This window comes from Lingula anatina, chromosome 1, assembly GCF_051362555.1.
Source record: "Lingula anatina isolate TDL-2025a chromosome 1, LinAna3.0, whole genome shotgun sequence".
In the NCBI taxonomy this organism is placed as follows: domain Eukaryota; kingdom Metazoa; phylum Brachiopoda; class Lingulata; order Lingulida; family Lingulidae; genus Lingula; species Lingula anatina.
Window position 1 is genome coordinate 2,468,843 of NC_141767.1, and position 18,553 is coordinate 2,487,395.

General features: G+C 34.8%; 2 protein-coding genes and 1 long non-coding RNA gene across 14 annotated transcripts in view; 1 reads left to right on the plus strand and 2 right to left on the minus strand.

The window, feature by feature from the left end:
• Positions 1-787: 787 nt before the first annotated feature.
• On the minus strand, positions 788-11,150 carry LOC106176485 (arylsulfatase B). 2 transcript variants are annotated; one of them, XM_013558892.3, is made up of 15 exons: positions 10,954-11,150; positions 9,793-9,904; positions 8,525-8,576; positions 8,014-8,117; positions 7,679-7,785; positions 6,312-6,391; positions 5,625-5,726; positions 4,495-4,558; positions 4,164-4,261; positions 3,685-3,821; positions 3,374-3,432; positions 3,122-3,233; positions 2,682-2,830; positions 1,784-2,083; positions 788-1,557 (listed from the first exon to the last, which is right to left on the minus strand). In XM_013558892.3, exons 1-15 carry the CDS (start codon positions 11,066-11,068, stop codon positions 1,376-1,378), a joined length of 1,773 nt encoding a protein of 590 aa, XP_013414346.2. In that variant the 5' UTR covers positions 11,069-11,150; the 3' UTR covers positions 788-1,375. The 2 variants fall into 2 exon arrangements, with proteins under 2 accessions (XP_013414346.2, XP_013414347.2); XM_013558893.3 differs by lacking the exon at positions 10,954-11,150 and adding an exon at positions 10,177-10,478.
• A 2,094-nt stretch (positions 11,151-13,244) lies between these two features.
• Positions 13,245-18,367, minus strand: LOC106176463 (pyruvate dehydrogenase protein X component, mitochondrial). Its single transcript, XM_013558856.3, has 11 exons — positions 18,210-18,367; positions 17,663-17,740; positions 17,218-17,318; positions 16,450-16,673; positions 16,075-16,173; positions 15,569-15,773; positions 15,171-15,246; positions 14,941-15,002; positions 14,460-14,618; positions 14,157-14,221; positions 13,245-13,920 (listed from the first exon to the last, which is right to left on the minus strand). The coding sequence occupies exons 1-11, from the start codon at positions 18,331-18,333 to the stop codon at positions 13,638-13,640; spliced, it is 1,476 nt and encodes a 491-aa protein (XP_013414310.2). The 5' UTR covers positions 18,334-18,367; the 3' UTR covers positions 13,245-13,637.
• LOC106176457 (uncharacterized) overlaps positions 18,339-18,553 on the plus strand; it is a 46,743-nt gene continuing 46,528 nt past the window's right edge. For 5 of the 11 annotated variants that reach the window (XR_015332027.1, XR_015332028.1, XR_015332029.1 and 2 more), the window contains exon 1: positions 18,342-18,468. This is a non-coding gene — a long non-coding RNA (uncharacterized LOC106176457). Of the gene's footprint in view, positions 18,469-18,553 lie in introns of all 11 variants that reach the window. The other 6 variants (XR_015332035.1, XR_015332037.1, XR_015332030.1 and 3 more) reach the window with 3 other exon arrangements.

Sequence of the window (18,553 nt, forward strand, 5' to 3'; positions counted from 1 at the left end):
AGCCATTAAACATATTGCAGACATTTTGAAATAACTTGTTCCTGTATTGCACAATAATAGGAACCTACACTTTTGTTGCACTAGGGTGTTATAAATCATCAGAATTCTCCAGTACCCAATGATACTTGGAGCATTTCTATCACTTAATTTGTCAATGAAATTTACGGCCATATCACAATAAAACATTTTAACTAAACCCTTAAAAGAAGACAAAGATCCCCAAAATAAACTGTACAAGATTAAATTTGATTGTCACCATTAAATTTTTTAATTTAATTAAAATTATAGGGAAAAGAGCCTTTCAAACCTTCTATACATTACCATGGATTTTACTACAGTGGTAGTTTGATCATTATATTCATGTCTAGTGGTTTAGAGAGGTGGAGCCTTCTACTGTGTATGAACCCTCAACTAAATACATGCTTGAAAGTAAAATGAGACCTATTAAAAAAGGATCTGAAAGCTATTAGGTAATTTAAGTGTGAAAGGTTTTTGGTAAACAATAACAAGCTTTTAAACTCTCCCCCCCCCCCCCCAAAAAAAAAAAAAAAAAAAAAAAAAAAAAAAAAACTTGTCAGTTTTCCTATTTAATCTTGATGATGGGCCAAATTTAGTCAAGATCAAACTTGGAAATAAATTCTGAAAGCTTGAAGTGAATGCCGATGAGGCAGGAATTGTAACATATCCAGCTAAAAGTAAAGGCCCTTTTCACATGGTGTGGCATACTTATACTGTTTTGACTGTGTGTGTGTGTGTGTGTGTGTGTGTGGGGGGGGGGGGGGGGGAGGGGGGGGGTAACTCTTTTAAACATGTTTGTTTTTAACTATTTGTACGAGTCAAAATTAATCTGGTTAAATGGCACAGGCCTCCATTAGTAAGAGCTTTAATCTCTCAAAATGTTGTGATTCCATGTGGTGAAAAGGGTCTTAGGTTCCATTCCCAATGTAACTTTCATTCCATGTAGATCCATCCAATGCAATAAGATCACCTTCTCCAGTTTCCAACATACTTTTATAACCACCAGCTTTTCTGTATTGTACTCAATGGCGGGAGGAGGCTTTTTAACCTGATTGCATTCTGTGATAGTCCCTGTGGAGTTTGATCAATCTAAGAGTGCATTCCCAAAGATTTAGATTGATCCAACTAGATCGACCTAACTCCCTGGGGGTTCACGCTAAATTGCTGTCAGCCGACCGAGCACAGAAGTTAATTACCCCCTTACAGTTTTTAGTAGGCGGGACAGACATTTAAGCCGGCTAAGCTGACAGTAATCTAGTGAGACTCCCTACGGAGATAGATCAATCTTAAACCTGTGGGAATGAGGTCTAAATAGAACAGTAGTCTCATTGGGAATGAGCCCTCAATGACTTCCAAGTTAGTGGCACCACCCCGGGGACCAGACATTGCCCCAGTACAGCTCAGGGTTGGAGTATGGCTCGTTATTGACGTGGTGGGAAGGGACCAAACTCTCATTCATATAGGTCTCTAGTTTTGTCCTCAGTTTCTGTACTATGTGTGGCAGCCTTTTAGACAGGTCCTTCTGTTCAAGTGGATCATCTGCAAAGAAATGAAATAAAGTTTGCTTTTAAGGCCAATTTTTCCAGTTTAACTAAAATTTTATTTCTATATAATTCTTAAAGTTTTAAGTAAAGGAGGTAAAAATTGCACAGATATAAAATTATCTTCTTTAAAAAGACCTCTAGTTTTTATAAAAGCCACTAGAGTTGCCATAAATTGCTTTGGCTACTAAATTAATAGAAGTAATCTTTGAATCATACTTCACCTTTCAGATTGAAAAGATAGACTCCATTTTCATTCTTGTCTTCATTTCTGTAAACTATTTTCTTCAGCCTGTTGAGAACTTTATGCTCAGTTTGTCCACTCAGAGAGTACAAGTTCCTGTTTACTGTTTCAGTTCCTTTAGGAAATTTTAAATTTTGCATTTTCTTTCTCAGTTTCTTCTTCATATATTTCATTTGCTTTTGGGTTTTCTTTGGTTGTGTCACCTCGCATGCAGCACATGACCAAGTCTTGCAGCAAAACCATTTCCATAAACTTTTGATGGGGTTGCTTGACTGTAAGTCTGCAAAACCATAAACAAATAAATAAAATCACTGCATTCTAAATTCCTTGACTTAATTCAAATCCAATCAATAACCTTTACAATTTCATAATAAAAATAATATTCTCACAGGGGGGCACTTCACAGTTAAAATTCCCTGAAGTACTAATAAATATGTTACCCAAGATAATATCAAATAAACTGACACAGAGTGCAATTTTCTTCATAATTAAATATTTCTGAAAGTATGTTTCATATTAATATTTTAGTAAGCCTAGAATATTATTATAAATTTTGAATTATTTGAAGTATAATTTATTTTTTGTGCTCTGCAGAGTATGCCTTTCGCTACCAAATACACAACAGATTTCACCATCACTCATATAAATATAAATATTTCATATGGGCACATTTTTTCTGACTATTCAAAAGATTTTGAAATTTAAAAGAAATAATAATAATATAACGAGCAGAAATTTTCAATGCTGCTACTCTGAAAGTTCTGTCGAGAAAAATAAATGAAAAATTACACGTGGCGAATGGCAGACCAAAATGTGTATTTTATATATATATTTTTTTTTTGTTTCGCGGGTTGTTTTTCTGTTATAAGTGCACTCACATTCCTCTGAACTAAACTTCCGATACAAGTGTTTTCCCTGGCCCACCAGCTGGACCTTGCTGGAGTGTTTGTGCTTAGAAACTTGAGGTTGTGGGTACCAGGTGCTGTATTTCCCTGGGGATCCTAATATCAGCTTGTAATTTCCAAATCTGAAATGGAAATAAATACAATTTATTGACAAGCAAATAAATATATTTGCAAAGCAAGAAAGCAATTATACCATGTATTATGTAGGATATAAGAAATAAGAATTTGACATCAATTTTAATGAAAGCAAACACAAGTTTTACATATAACTGCATAAAACTGGATTTTTCAGCTTAACCAGTGTATTTTATAAATGACATAAACAGAGTGACTTGCCTCCACCCACCCAACACATACAACAGATACAATAACAATAAAGAAATATTTTTGAATTAATTATATAATGGCTTTACCTTATCCCTGCACTAAATTTTACATCATCTATATTGTAAACAAATTCCTTTCTTCTGGAGGGTTGTCCAAATCTCAACATTCTCCACTGATTGACACCATCCATTTTTAGATCTAGAATAAAACATTGAAAGAGGTACACAGGCAAATATATTAAACAATAGAATATTAATTAGTTTACAGTGAGTTATTTATTGTGACAGAAAAATGACAATTACAATTGTATCACAATTCTTTAATGCCATGAGCCTTACTTGGTTTTCCCCCTGCAGCAGTAATAAAGGTCGGGAACCAGTCTACGGCATGGATTAATCTGAAATAAGAAACAAAGGCCATTTCTTCTGAACACGGTGGCTAAAAATGCAGCATATTTCTTCAAGCATTTAAAAACTGAAAATACAAAGAAAGCACAACCAACCATGCTAGTTTTTCATAGGCTTATTCACTTGACTGAATTGAAGAGATGCCACATAAAAATGATTATTTTTTTAAAGAGATGAAAATACAGAAAGACAAAAAGAACTGTGTTATTTTATGAGAAATGTAAAAATGTAAAAAAACTCACTGATCACTGACATATCCCGTTTTCTTCAGCATGCTGCCATAGGCAAATGTCACTGCTCTGGTTCCCCCTTCCCAGAGTGTTGTCTTAGCTCCTCGTAACGGCCAATTACTTCCCCCATGATGAGGTGCACCACCATTCTAATAGGGGAAAAAACACCTTAGCATAGTCAAATGTTTCCTGGCATGAGGTCAATGGGAACTTAAATTTTTTTTTTTAATTGTCCCCCAGCAGTCATACAAATCCTTGTTTCTCCTAAATGTGATACCACTTTAAAATGCACTACCATATTACCAGAAACCTTGAGGAAGACAGCAGAAACAGAGGGATGAGATAGGGCAGTCTATCTTGGGGAGGGGGGGGGGACAGACCAAGATGGAGAGACCTGTACCTCAGCTTATTCTTCACTAGGAGCAAAGATGATAGGTAATTACATTAAGATACCATTACCAAGCTTTTGATGAGGACATTTTTGACCTTACATCAGTTGTAAATACAATCAATGTATTCCGCAACAACTTGTATTCCTTTAGAATTTGGTGTATTCTTCCAATAGCATCATCCATTGCTGTTACCATGCCTGAAAATATTTATTTATAACATGTAATTAGTTGCAAAATTAATCACATTCATGCCAAATGCATGCTGCATTTCACGTTGAAAATCTTTCCAGTGCCAAATTCTTTTTTTTTTACACTGATTTACTGTGACTACTACAACTCTCCTCTGAACCAAGCAATTCAAGGACCAGTATATACATATGTTTTAAATATTTTATTCTTAAATATATTGTTACAAAATTAAGTAATTTACCAGAGTAAACTCTCCTGTCATGGTCCTGAATATGTGCGTAAAGTGCTTCAAACTTCTTCGGCACCTGAGATGGAGAGCATTGTAATTTTTATCAACCATAAGGTGTTGATCAGTTTTGTACCAAATAGTCTTAGAGCGCATTCTCAACGAATTAAGCCAGGCTTACAAAGCCGGTGACCTAAAAATGGCGGACGTACATGAAAGAAAAACCGCCTAATCTTTTAATAGTCTCTCCGCCTCCCCACACGTCGTCCCTGCGGGGTACAGTAATTAAATCTCGGCTCCGAACATTAATATTTCCGTGAATATCTCTGGTGATATTATCTCCGTAGATAGTCGATTCATTGCTTCTCTACGGGCCAAATTATTCCTTTTTCGTCTCTGTTTTCAAAGATAATAGAACAGAAGAGCTTTTTTCCTTCGATCGCCTTCAGCCGCCATGCTTTCTTCACCACGAGTTTAACTGATGAGCATGCGCACTTAATATTTCTCAGGTAGCTTCCGCATGGCGAACGGAGACGCGATTTAATTACTGTACCCCGCAGGGACGACGTGTGGGGAGGCGGAGAGACTATTAAAAGATTAGGCGGTTTTTCTTTCATGTACGTCCGCCATTTTTAGGTCACCGGCTTTGTAAAGCCTGGCTTAATTCGTTGAGAATGCGCTCTGCTTATACTCCATGATGTAATGTTTTCTAAACATATTTTTGTTTACAAATGAGATTAGGGGAGTGGTGTGATTTTTCAAAAATCCAGGTTCTAAATATCTGTATACAAAAACTGTCAGCTGCTTAGAATGCATGCAAATTATTTCCACTGGAGTGAAGTTTGGCAACAGAGTAATTTAATGATCAAAGCATGCTCATGAGGCTATTACATTTCTGAAATTTAATATAGTAATCTAAATGTCGGTTTATTGCTTCCTTACAAACTATTTGCAGTAAATATTTTCTGAGCTCTTTTGTCTGGAAATTTAATGCTTTAATACTACATAATGTTAACAAAGTACATTCCGTTGCAACTATTAAGACTACAGTTTGCTGTAACAACAAATAGTTACTTGAATTTTTAAAATAGTTTTGTGGTTTAGAGCAAAGAGCAAGAAGTTAAAACTTCTCAGTTTATAAGTACCTGCAACGGACTATGTACAGACTGAAAAGGCAAATATAAGAAAAATGGCCGACTTCTGTTGTGGTACTTTATCATCTCTTTAGCTCTGTTCACATAGGAATCCTACAAAAAATGAAAGAAATACAAAAAGAAAATCTGCATTTAATTAAATTATAATTGTTTCTCCAAAATTACTGGGCAAATTTTTTTCTTTTGTGAAAAGATTCTAAAAGAAAAAAGATAGCATGCAAACTGCAAAGCAGTTAGTTTTCACATGAAAAATTTTATCTAGCACTTAAATTATGTAATGTAAACATAGAGTAAACAAAGAAAAACAATTCAGAACAATGGACTATAAACATAGCTCACCAAAATATGATGTCATTGTACAACGTATGTGCACATTTTAAACATTTTCATGATGTAAATCCACCGCCTCATTCATTACAACCATATGCTCTCTGCATTGTTAAAACAAAGAGCTTTCTGTTGATAAACCCTTATTCATCTTAAATCATCAAAAATGTTTTGTCAAACTTGATCCTGGACTATATGCTGTTTCATATACCCAAAATAGCCAGCATAATCTGATTTAAATCCACTTACAACAGCCTGCACAACGTTTCAGATAACCAAAACTATTTTTTTAAGATTTAATTTGAAATTTGAAAAAAAAAAACACAGACAGTGTCTTAAAATTGATCTTACAGTAGAATATATCCCCCTTTGGTCCATCACAACTTTGGTGTTGTTCCTGAAGTCTAACCCTGCTACCTTGTGGGCAGCTCCTAAATGGAAGAAAAACACACAATGACATCCACTGTTTAATGTTAAAATAAAGCAATATTAGACAATTCTGTACCTTTTTAATCAAAAATTTATCATATTTATAATATAATATAATAGTTATAACTTGGACTACTACCCCTTTACAACTTATGGGGGCACCATGGGTGTCATTAGTTTCTTGTGGTGAGACCTTAATTATATACTGCAGCATTTACAAGTTGAGAATCTTTCTAAACTTGTAATGCAATCATTTTTATATCATAAAAGATGAAGATAGTTTATTATGTAGACAATTCTCTTTAACTGGCAAGCAGGCTGGCATTTGTGTAACAGACTTCAGGAGATACAGTATTTGACAGAGATATTTTAGCCTTTTTCTTGTTGCACTCAGATGCAATTATTTATTGCCAGCTATTGTGTACAGCCTCTTGCAGCTGTTTCTTTCATCATGTGCCAAAAAGCTGACAAAAAGGAAAGCCTGTGTCTTGCCAGATTTTCAGACAGGTCAATTTTCAAAATGGGATGTAATTTTTTATAGCTGAGCCTGCTTATGTGACCTGAAAAGTGTTTAGTACCTACTTTTTTCTACAAGCATATTGTAATTGTACTGGGCGTGACATTTGAAGTGTCTGCATTCAATTATTAAAAAAAGAAAGAAACAATGATACTATGCAGACAAAGTTTTTGTGTTACATTACCTTTATTTAAAAACAGAATGATTAATGACTAATTTATTTTTCACCTAAATTAGCAGGACTTTGAACCCCATTACATTAGGTGAACTTATGTTACTGAGTCAATTTAAGGGCAAAAAAACAAACAAGGCAATGTTTGGTTCTCTAGCTTTTTTGTCAAAAAATAAACCTTTTAATGTAACTTTAAATATTTGAAATCTTTATTGTCATAAATCCTGCCTGTGCTCCTTTTTTTTCGTTTTGTTTTTTTGTTTGTTTTTTTTGTTTTGTTTTTGTTTTGTTTTTTGAGGAGTGTTTTATTTTGGGACCAACATAAATTATATGAGTAAAATCTTTTTTTTTTAATATCTCCCTCATCTGTGGCCAGATTGGTGAAAGATGATCAGGCATGTCAAGCCTCATAAATCTTTGAGATGGAACACATTCCTTCCATGTCTTTAAACTGGCACAGAAATTACGTCACCTTTCTTCCACTTCACATATATCAGCCATATATCTTGTCCAAATGTTGGATAACAGCACCTGGTTAAATGTAAATGCTACTTGTAAATTAAACCTCATGCTATTTTTAATTCAAGCTCAAACACATACCTTGAACATGTGTGTAGTAATCTGCCGCTCCGTTGTAAAAGCCGTAGAAAGAGTCAAACCCTCTGAAGGTTGGCGTGTACTCCCACTTACAGAACCCCAAGTGCCACCTGAAGAGAAATAGTTATTATAAGTATTCCAGCAAAGTTTATTTTGAATATTTTCTTTCTTTATTAATTTATATTTTTTCGAAACAAGAGTAATATAATATTTTAAAACCTAAATACCCTTATTTACGCTGAGAAAAAAACATATCAGATGCGTCTTAAGTCAGCACAATCTTAATGTTATCACTTAATATTATTCTTTGAACCATAAAAAATTATTTTAGAACTTACTTTCCAATCATGTGTGTGTCATATCCCAACTTCTTCAACTCCTGTGGCAGTAAAGTGAAATCCAGAGGAAGACCCATTGGCTCCTTATCTTTTATTACACCATGCTGTGGAGTGGAGAAATATGAAGCGTCAAATGTGTTTCATGTATTTCCAAGTACTGTTTGATAGGTTTTTATTGTTGATTAAACATGTAAGCACTTTTTAACTATTTAAGGATATCTCTTTTTGTCTGTTTATGACATGTTGCAGGACTCAGCATCAGTATTTTTTATATTTATTTTTAGGGTTGGCATTGACAATTTTTGTGACACGCAACTGGGCAGTTTTGTGCCACATCTATAATTCATGTTTTTCCTTTTATACTTAGTATCTTTTATGTCACAATATGCATTACTTAACTCAACACCAATAGCAAAGGCTTCAAAAAATTCTCACTTGCCTTTATTCATATATATATAATGACAATTCAAAAATGATTTTATTCAAACAAAAAGAAATAAGTAAATTTTACCTGTAAACCTATTTTGAAAGGGTAGTATCCAGTCAACATGGCTGCTCTTGATCTAAAACAGATAAGCATGTGATACACTCAATTATTCTCTCTCTCTCTCTCTCTCAAACCTTAATTCTTATTTTGATTTTTCTGACAATCTTCCCAGCCCCCTTCCCAAACCTGTCACACACCAGGCCATTGTATTAATTTTGGCAAGCATTATTCATTTTAAGATAAATGGTCTTCAAGGTGATGAAATATTTGGAAACTTTCATGCAGAGCCTCATTAACTTTTATGAAATTCTTAATACAGTGGCAATTAAATATTTTCAGCCTGAAGGCCCTTTGGTTGAACAGAATTATTTAATTATGGTCCTGCTGAAATGCTTTGTTAGTTTTCTATCACAAAGCATTTCTGAACTCTAAACATAACAAAGCAGAGAAAAATATGTCACCATAGGGGAATTGTCAAGTCACAGTAGAAACCAAACTAGTCACTTCTTCCTTCAGACAATTTAAGGTCTATTAGGATCATTACTGAGTATAAAGTTTCCAAAATCATGGCTTTTTCAAATAGAATTGCTGCATAAAAATGCGTGGCCAGGTTTCCAATTTCTAGATGCATTCAAGCGCAGACAGCAGCCTGACAGTGTTGAAATCAAAAGGCTGAAAAGGTGTATTGAACTTGCAAAAATAAATCAGAGACAACACGAAAAAAAAAATATTATGCAAAAGGAATAGCATTTCACCTCAAGTAAGCTGTGTTGAAGAAATGCAGTTGCAACACCTTTCCAGTGAATTCTCAGTAAAATAGAAACATTTTTGACAGGGGTGGATCCAGAGATATTTTGTGACATTTTTCCAAATTATCTTTGTTGATTCATCCTCTTTTTTGACCATCTTCCAACAGAAAAAAGTAGAAACCTGAAATAAACTTGAAAATCTGACAGTCTTCTGGAAGACCCAGAAGACTTCCTAAATCCACCCCTGTTTGAAGTATACCATCAGTCACAATGCAACCAGAAAGAAAAGACTTACTAGACAGCCAAGACCAACAAAATTATTTAATCAATGTATTTTAAACTTTCCTATTTATTTTTTAGAAAGTTAACATTCCTCAGCTTTAAAAAAAAACTCTGCAGCTGCTGTACATGTGCCGCATGGATGAATAATTCGTATTTTCGTATATAAGTGTGCTGGCATGGGAAAATATGTTAACACTTGTGGTAACCCATCAGTGTAGAGTTTGTTCAGTTTTGGAAATTTAATACCTAAAAGATACATACGGAGTGCAAACTGGCAGGACATAAGACTGGTTGAAGACAACTCCCTTCTCTGCCAGATAATTCATGTGTGGTGTCTGCATACTTGGGTTGTTCCAGCCTACATCATTCCAACCTAATGAAAATAAATTTATACAAATACAAGTAGTTTTGGAATAAATCAACTTCAAAAGACACAAAGAGTAATCATTTTTCAAATAAAAAAGAAAATAACTTAAGAACAACATTAAAAATAGTTTTGTTTATTATGGACAATTATTGTGCTTAAGACTTTCTATATGTGCAGTTTTCACTCTCTCTCTCTCTCTCTTCTTATGTGAAGAGGGTTAAAAAGCTTTTGATATAAAGTGCAGCCCTCAAACATAAAAAATCTTTGTAGAAAATTACTTAAATATCTGGAACAAATTCACTGCAATGTGTTAGGTTTTATTTGATCTCTGTTCCTCTCCACAAGTAAATTGACAGCAGGAATAAAGCATTAGAGGTTAGCCCTTGAACTGAAAAACTTCCAGCTGGTAACAAATTTTGTGTCCGGTAGTGTGATTTATGTCTGTAAATAAGAACACCACAAAGAAAATGACCTGAAATGGGGTGAACAGTTGTATTGGGTGTCCTCGCTCCACAATACGGTGATTAGAGAAGTTAGGGTGGGGAACTGTCAACTTCATTACACACAGTCAGTTCTCGTGGAGAAAATGCTTTGTCTGATATAAACGGCATAATAATAAGTCCATGAAGAAAAGAAGAAGTCGCCAAGTAATCTTCGTGCACGCTGCTATTATTACAGATGGTCGTAAGCTCTTAAAACAGTTATAACCACTACAAATTTGTAGGTTCAAACCAGTCCAGACCGGATTTGAACACCAAGACCTCTCGGCTCATTACCCCAATAAGATGAAGGCAGACAAAATAACAATAAAGTGATAGTGACTCAAATGATAAATGTGCACTTAGAAATTGGTCTGGCCCGTGGGAAAAATGATTAACATTCACTTACTGCTATGTACAGATATACATACAATGTAACATGCCAGAATCGAGAGATAAAAAAATCTTGATTTTGTTTTCATAACAACCCGTGTGTTACAAATTTGGTGCACACATTAGCAATTAGTGCTTGAACTAAAATGATTGTTACTCGTTTGTGATTTAACTATTACTTACCTAAGTCGTCCGCAACTATAAAAATGATGTTCGGTTTTTTTGAACGGGCAGCTGAAGTTGATTCCGCGATTAAAATCGTAACACAAGTGAGTAACTTGAGGAAAGACATCCTCATTGCTGCCTAGTTTACCTCACGAGTCAATCTCTTTGACTGCAGTTAGCGCTTTACGTGGGACATGTCATGACGGACTTGAAACGTCACGTGCTAATTTACATATTACATTCATCTACAACCACCACGCTGGGTGGGGGAGAGACTGAAGACTAGATTTGTCAGTTATAAGTGCTAAATAGTTTATTGTCCAATGCTTGCGTTGAATATGCTTGTGGATTTCCTCCCGATACAAGTATTTTTTCTATCAGTTTGGTGTATGTATAACTTTTCCCTCCCGCAGCGCTAATACTCTGAATCCTTCCTGGGAATCCGATATCTTACAGCACACAAAATAATAGCCGAACAGTTTTCAGGATGTTATGCATAAACACGCTAATGCCACAGGCTAAAACTAATATTACGAACTAATCAGGGACATATGGACAAAATATCGCGAAAATTTGACACCGCGTGGCTTTTACAGTATAGCTCGTTGCGTCGACTATTACAAATTTGTGTGAAATAATCTGTTTAACCTCAGGTTCGTGCCCTACCAGGGTCGTAAACAATTTTTTTCACTGGATACGACTATTCACACACATTTCTCTGGATATTCTCTAGCTCTGCAAATTTCTGTAAAGTTACCTCGCTTCATATTACGGTAAACCTCCCAGCACTAGTGCCTCTATGATACAACGATGACGGCAAAAATAGCCCTCCTGCAGTAAATTAGTGAAAAATACCCGCAGTACAGTAATAGAATTTGATGGATTTTATTTTATCAAAACGTAGCTACGTACATGTACACTGTATGTTGACACTTTAAAATGTTTTCACAAAAATTTTCCACTCGCTGTCAGCTGTTAAATGGCCGTGTAGATCCTTTACGGTGCTCTAAGACCAGCTACTACTGTATTTAGTCGATGATTTGACCTTGAATTGGGTTTTATAAAGCCAAAAAGAAACTAATTAAATCCGAAAGCATCGTAAATGTTTTGTTTTATTTCGAATTCGTTGCCGATAAACGATTGTTCACGACCGACAGACGCCACAAGATGTACTGTATTGTAGCACGGCACGCTGAGATTCCATTTGAAGAGTTCGTCGAACTTTAGAGCTTACACCATGCCCCAGTGGATGGGTATACGAACCACTCCCCTTGGGCCAACTTTATCATTGAAATAAATTTGGTTAAATTTCTTTCGTCTGTCTCACTCAAGCCATGGTCATGGGGCATAACGTCGTTGAAACGTTTGTGGGACTCCTCTGTCCATTGTTGTGTCTGTTCAAAACTTTCAGAAATTTTGGCGCAAAGAATCTGAAATTGCAAATCCATTTTTTCTCACTTCAATCCCTTAACATAAATGATGGTGAATGATTATAGTGTAGCAACAAATTTAGACATATCCCTTTAAACCGTGGCTATTTTGTAAGATGATATGAGGGGTACATGTAAAATGAGATTAAAGCTGAATTCCCTTTGAAACTCTCAGTCTACGTAGATTGCTCCAACTTCTTGGGGACTCTAGCTGCATACAATCAGTTTAACAAATTAAAAGGCCTCCTCTTGTTTCTATCCATCTCTATCAAGAAAAGAAGCTGCTGATATCCCTCCCCAGTTTTTAATGATATATATATATATATATATATATATATATATATATATATATATATATATATATATATATATATATATATATTTTTTTTTTTTTTTTTACGTAACAGAGAAAAAAACCCGCAACAGTACCTTCGGAGAGAGAAAGCGGTGGAATAGAACTGGATGGTAGGGCAGGGTTTTGTTAAGTCTATTTCTTTTCTTTTTTCTTAAGTAACATGATTTTAGCAGCCGAATTACGTGTAATTAAATCGTTGAAAACGTGTAATTACTCGAGTTGAATGTTTCACGATTTGGAAAAAAATTTTTTTTCAAAAAAAAAAAAAAAAAAAAAATCAATTTGGCGTGAAAATCCTGAATAGGATACATTCAACACATTTTGATACAATACAATTTTACCATTTATGTTTTAAAATTGAATATCCAGTTGTCGTCTACTCCATTTCTTGCCTGATGGTCAGCCATTTAGTTGATGCTGAATGTTACAGAGGAATTTGAATTATTTTTCTTTAAAAAAAAGGTTTTGAGGCATTATTGCCAGATTCTTGCAAAACAATTGACATAATATAACAAAATCTCATGACCACTTTTATTATGTATACATATTTTATTTTGAATGTAATAACACTAATGTTGAGCAGAGTACGTAAGACCGTCTAATTTTTTTATCTAGCTTAGGTAAACTGTATTGTTGGCAGCAGAAATTGTTCACTCCTAGAAACAAATAACAAAGAGAAAACAATTATAATCTATTTTGTGTTAACTGTCACACATTTACTGATACACTTTTTTCCTTATATATCCCCTTAAACCACAAGCTTGTCAATATTAAGTTGTAAGTTAATGCATCAATATCCAAGTGTTACACAGACTCTTTATTTATGGCAACATTCAGCCACTAAATAATAAATATTACTAACAGTTAACTGCATAATAAGCTGTCATCATGCCATTTTTTAAAAAGTCCGTGTCCTATTATGCAAACAATGTATCCATTAGTGAATCTCTATCAGGAATAGTCTTTGCTGTCATAAGCATGGGGTTTTCTAAGTTCTCCTTGAATGCCGATAAAAATCTGGTAGCGAGATAATCATCGACTATTCTGGCATCGCTGGATAGTGTCACTGTCATTAATGTCCTGGGGGTGTTGTCGTCACCCAGACACACTCTGGAGGACCCCACGGCCAGGATACAAGCCTGGGGTGGGTTGATTACTGCTGAGAATTCTGTGATACCAAACATTCCTAGGTTTGAAATTCTGTGCAAAAATGGAAATTTTAATGTGCCTTTTTATCTGAGATAACAAAGTTTATCATCTTTGAATTTTAAATATATAAATAATAAAAAATAGTTTTCCTCCTCTCAATTGATATTCATTATAATTACACAAAAATTGTATTTTGAAATTTGTGGCTTCTGTTTCTTGTATTAAGTAATGCTCTAAAAACAATTAACTAGTTCACTTGTGTTGAGTAATTAACAGACTAGACTTACGTGAAAGTTCCCCCTTGAAATTCATTGAGTTGCAATTTGTTTTCTCTTGCCCTGGTAGCCAGGTCCTATATCAAAAGGAGACCAAAAAACGCTTTATATAAACTTAATTGATTTTGCATGAAGGGTGACAGCATATTCTGAAGATTGTGAAACCAACACAAGCCAAACTTCAAAATCTGTAAAGGACTATAAAATTGATACAAAACTGATTTTTAGATAACCAAATGTTCATAGATCTATGACTGAATATCATACTAAGTAATACCTAATATTTTCATTTCAAAAGTGTAAATAATGGCTTACCCTAACAGTATCACTGATTTGTTGAACACCTAAGCTGGCAGCATCTTTGACTATTGGAGTAATAAGACCATTGTCAGTGGCAACAGCAACAGAAACATCCACTTCTTGCATCAGACGGGCACTTTCTCCAGTCCACAGGGCGTTGACCTCAGGAACCCTCTTGTGGTTAAATAAATTCATATGATCAATAACAATAATAATAATTATTATTACTATTATTTTTAGTTTACTTCATTTTAATATTCATCTTTCTTTAAGACAGCAGTTCGAGTATGATCTTTGAATTCTTTTGGTGTAAGAAATTAATATAAATATTTTAAAGATAATGTTCAATCAAGTACAGCATTAGCTCCTAGTGATGACAATGCACCACCATGATCCAATGTATTTAATGAATATCTGATAGCATTTTGATTACACTACGAAAAATTCTAATAGTTTTACAAGACTCTTTGAAATATGTGCACTTTTTTATTTGTACCTGAAGAGCAACTGCTGCTGCTTTAATTATGAAGTCATTCACAGATACTTTTATACCATCTTCTGAAAATTTAAATAAAAGAAAATCAAGATAATTATTCATCACCCATTTTTTTTCTTTAGTATCAAAAGTTACATTTACTATTGAAAATATAACATGTATCCACAGTTCAGAGACTAAGTTTTTACAGTCACACCTGGTTTAATCCAATGTCACACAGTGGTCCTTACTTTGAAAATCTTTCCTCATGTCCAGCACATTTCCCATGTCACAATCAATAGTAGAGTATGAGTGTGGTATGGTGGTCTGAAATGTGGATGTCTTGATCATTAATATTTCTACATTAAAAATATAAATCCTCACCAACAAAATTTTAATTACCAGGAAGATTTAATCTTCAAGCAGGGAAAACAATTTGTCAACTGTTTTACCATTTGACAAAGTCCTAATGATTTACAGAATATGCATCCTGAGAAAGAGTTAAACAGTCAAACTGGACACTTCATCTATTAACAATGGCTATGGCTCTTTGTGTTCACATTTTGGAATCCTTTTTTAAGACCCACATACTGCAGGGGTGAAATGTGCTAAAGCAATCCCAAACATACTCTACACATATGACAATTACCTTTGATTCTGTTAACCTCTTTGCAATTACTTTTCTCATGTTGGATAATTCAATGTCTAGATAGCCTTCCCCTTCTGTCACCCTCACTGGTGTAGGTGGTGGTGGTGGTGGTGCCCCAACTTGCTGCACCATGGGCTGTGCAGGCGCCGCCTCTAAACGTTCTGCAGGGCTGAGATTTTTCTCTTTGATGTAGCTTAGCACATCTCTGCAAAAAGATACCAAAATTTACAGCAAACAATAAATTTTCTGTCATTTGATTCTGTAATTAATCCTTGCCATCCTTATCTTTGCAATTTAATCTAATCCCAGAATCTTCTTCCACAATGCATACATATTTCTAGTTATATTATTTTATTTTTGACTTCCCTGTCAAAATACGAAGCACTAAAATGATCAATAATATGCAATTATAAAAGTCTACTAAAAACAAACAAGGTCATGTTGTGGAGATATCACATTATAAATATTGTTAAATTTGACTCATTACAGGTACTGTAAAATCTCACCCTTTTAATATTCTACCCTGGGGTCCTGTGGGTTTTACATTTCCTAGCGCTATACTGTATATTTCTGCCCAACTCCGAACAGCCGGGCCTATTTTCACTCTGAAATACACCCTACATTTCACTTAATCTGTACCATTAATAACTCAGACCCTTACTTCATAATTCAAAGTATTGTTGATAATATCAGTTGAACATCACTTCAATTATTTACCTGCTAGTCAATTTGACAATGCATAATATGAGCTTAAAAACTCACCAGAAAGATATTAATACAGTATTGCCCCTTTAAAATGTATGTGAGAGAATATACAGCATCAAGGCCTCAACTAAAACAATATAAAACTACTATTACAGTATAACAGACTGCCAAGTTACCCCTTTGGTATGTCAAAATGTTCTGTAGATTGTGTTGCAGCAGCAGCAGCAGCAGGCTGAGGGGGAGGGGGAGGGGAAGAGGCGGGTTCCTGGGTGGGTTCTACAGCAGGTGCACTGTCTACCTCCGTATCAGCTGGCACCTCGACATTCTCCCAGTCTTCCCCCTCCTCCACCATCACTGCTATCATGACACCAATCTGTACATCTTTACTGTCATCAGGTTTCTATTTGGGAGAAATTGAATAAAATGTCAAAGTAAAAACTTGTGATAATAATAATAATAATAATAATAATAATAATAATAATGATAATTTCTTATACAGTGCATTCCATTTTCATACAGTACAATGCAATTTCCAATTTAAGTATAACAATTTGTATGAATTACAGCTGCACTAAAATAAGGACTTACTTTAAAAGTACATATGGCAATTTAAATTTTGATGTGATGTTCTTCATTGTTATGGCCCTTGTAAACAAGGTCATGTTTTTGCCTTTCTTAACTCTTACAGTTATGGGCAGATTTTGATAACATTTTCATGATAGCCAAAAATGGGCTAAATTACAATCAATTAGAATTTGGTGGTGATTCATTAGTTCTAATTCTATATGTCCCAGTGAAATAGAATTGCCCAGCTCTCAGCAGCATGTGGTTCCCTTCATTTGACATCACTGCACTCTTCCAGTCAAACACAAATATGGATCCAAATGCTGCAACGATACAAGCATAAAGTGGATAGCATAAAACAGGGCATGTAATTAACTTACTATAATTTTGGCTAGAATCCCCTCCTCTTCCACCTCCATCCCCATAACAGCCTTGTCAGTCTGTATGTCACACAGAATGTCCCCGGGAGCTATTGTGTCACCTGAATAATAAAGATACAATTACACCTGTTGGTATTGTTATTAAACCATGGAGCAACTACATTTTTAACATAAATGGATTAGTTTTTATACAGCATTAAAAAATATATTGCTCACTTCTTTTGTCTTTTTCCTTAACGACAAGCAAAGTTAAAAGAATTATGTTCCCTTCAAATAACTTGTATTGGGAAGTAACATATATGTATTACAAGGAAAAACAGAAATTGTGACACAATATATTACAAAAAATAAAACAAACAATGCCACAGGTGCAACCAGTCCAGTGGTAAATATAATAAGGCTACCATCCTGACAAGATTCCCAGTTATGGTCACATAATATTTACCTTCTTTTTTGTACCATTTTACAATAGTACCTTCCTGCATGGTTGGTGACAGCGCAGGCATTTTGATGGGAGTTGCACCTGGAACAGTCACAAATGAGGGAGCCATTCCAACCGATAACAAGTACAATACACAAGACAAGATTGACAGTTACTACAAGTGTGAAATGGCAATTAAATCATCATATTGCAAAAATTGGACAGTAGGTGAGTTTTTACAGAACAGAAAATGCTGACAACTATCTCAGTTAAATTGATCTTATTCAGAAAAGGAGTGAAACAACTTGTGAACCCCTCCTCTTTTTACATTTCAATAACATCGTCTGTGGGCTTACCGACACTGGGAGATGACTTAACTCCCCCACTTATTTTTCTTCTTCGTTCTTAAGTACTAAATAATTATTGTGGTGGAATATCCCAAAATTTTGTTGATGACATTGACGCAATGACACTGGCGGTGAAGACGATTTTCATGTTGTCAAGATGAACTGGACAAGCAGACGTCAAGTGTTCTTCTTCAAATAAATGAATAAATTTGTTAAAAACTTACCAAATAATCGACATGATGATTTAAAACCCTTATATTGTAATGTCAATGATTTGTGCGCATTTGTGAGAGCGCTACACCGATACTTGTGAAGGACTCGGCTGACCTTCCACAAGGAGGACGCCATCTTTGTCAATCTCGTTTTGAAAAAGTTGTGTGCAAGGTGAAGGCTACTCTCCACATAAGCGGGAAATGTGATTTAAAATACAGTACATATCGAAAGATGACGTATTTATAGATAAGGTGCTTAATGGAATTTCAGGTTCGAGAATAAAAAAGAAATGGCGCGGTATCGTGAAAATTGAGCAGGTTTTTTTTTACACTAGCAGGAGGTTTCTTGCGTTAGA

Coding starts and splice junctions, on each gene's coding strand:
- LOC106176485 (XM_013558892.3), bottom strand. CDS start 11,068: ATGAGGATGTCTTTCCTCAAGTTACTCACTTGTGTTACGATTTTAATC. Junction 5,727..6,311: donor AAAGGGGGATATATTCTACT/GTAAGATCAATT, acceptor CATTTTTTGTAG/GATTCCTATGTGAACAGAGC. Junction 2,084..2,681: donor GAAGTTTAGTTCAGAGGAAT/GTGAGTGCACTT, acceptor ATGGTTTTGCAG/ACTTACAGTCAAGCAACCCC.
- LOC106176463 (XM_013558856.3), bottom strand. CDS start 18,333: ATGGCGTCCTCCTTGTGGAAGGTCAGCCGAGTCCTTCACAAGTATCGG. Junction 15,774..16,074: donor CAGGGTAGAATATTAAAAGG/GTGAGATTTTAC, acceptor ATCTTTTTGCAG/AGATGTGCTAAGCTACATCA. Junction 15,247..15,568: donor AGAGGTTAACAGAATCAAAG/GTAATTGTCATA, acceptor TCCACATTTCAG/ACCACCATACCACACTCATA.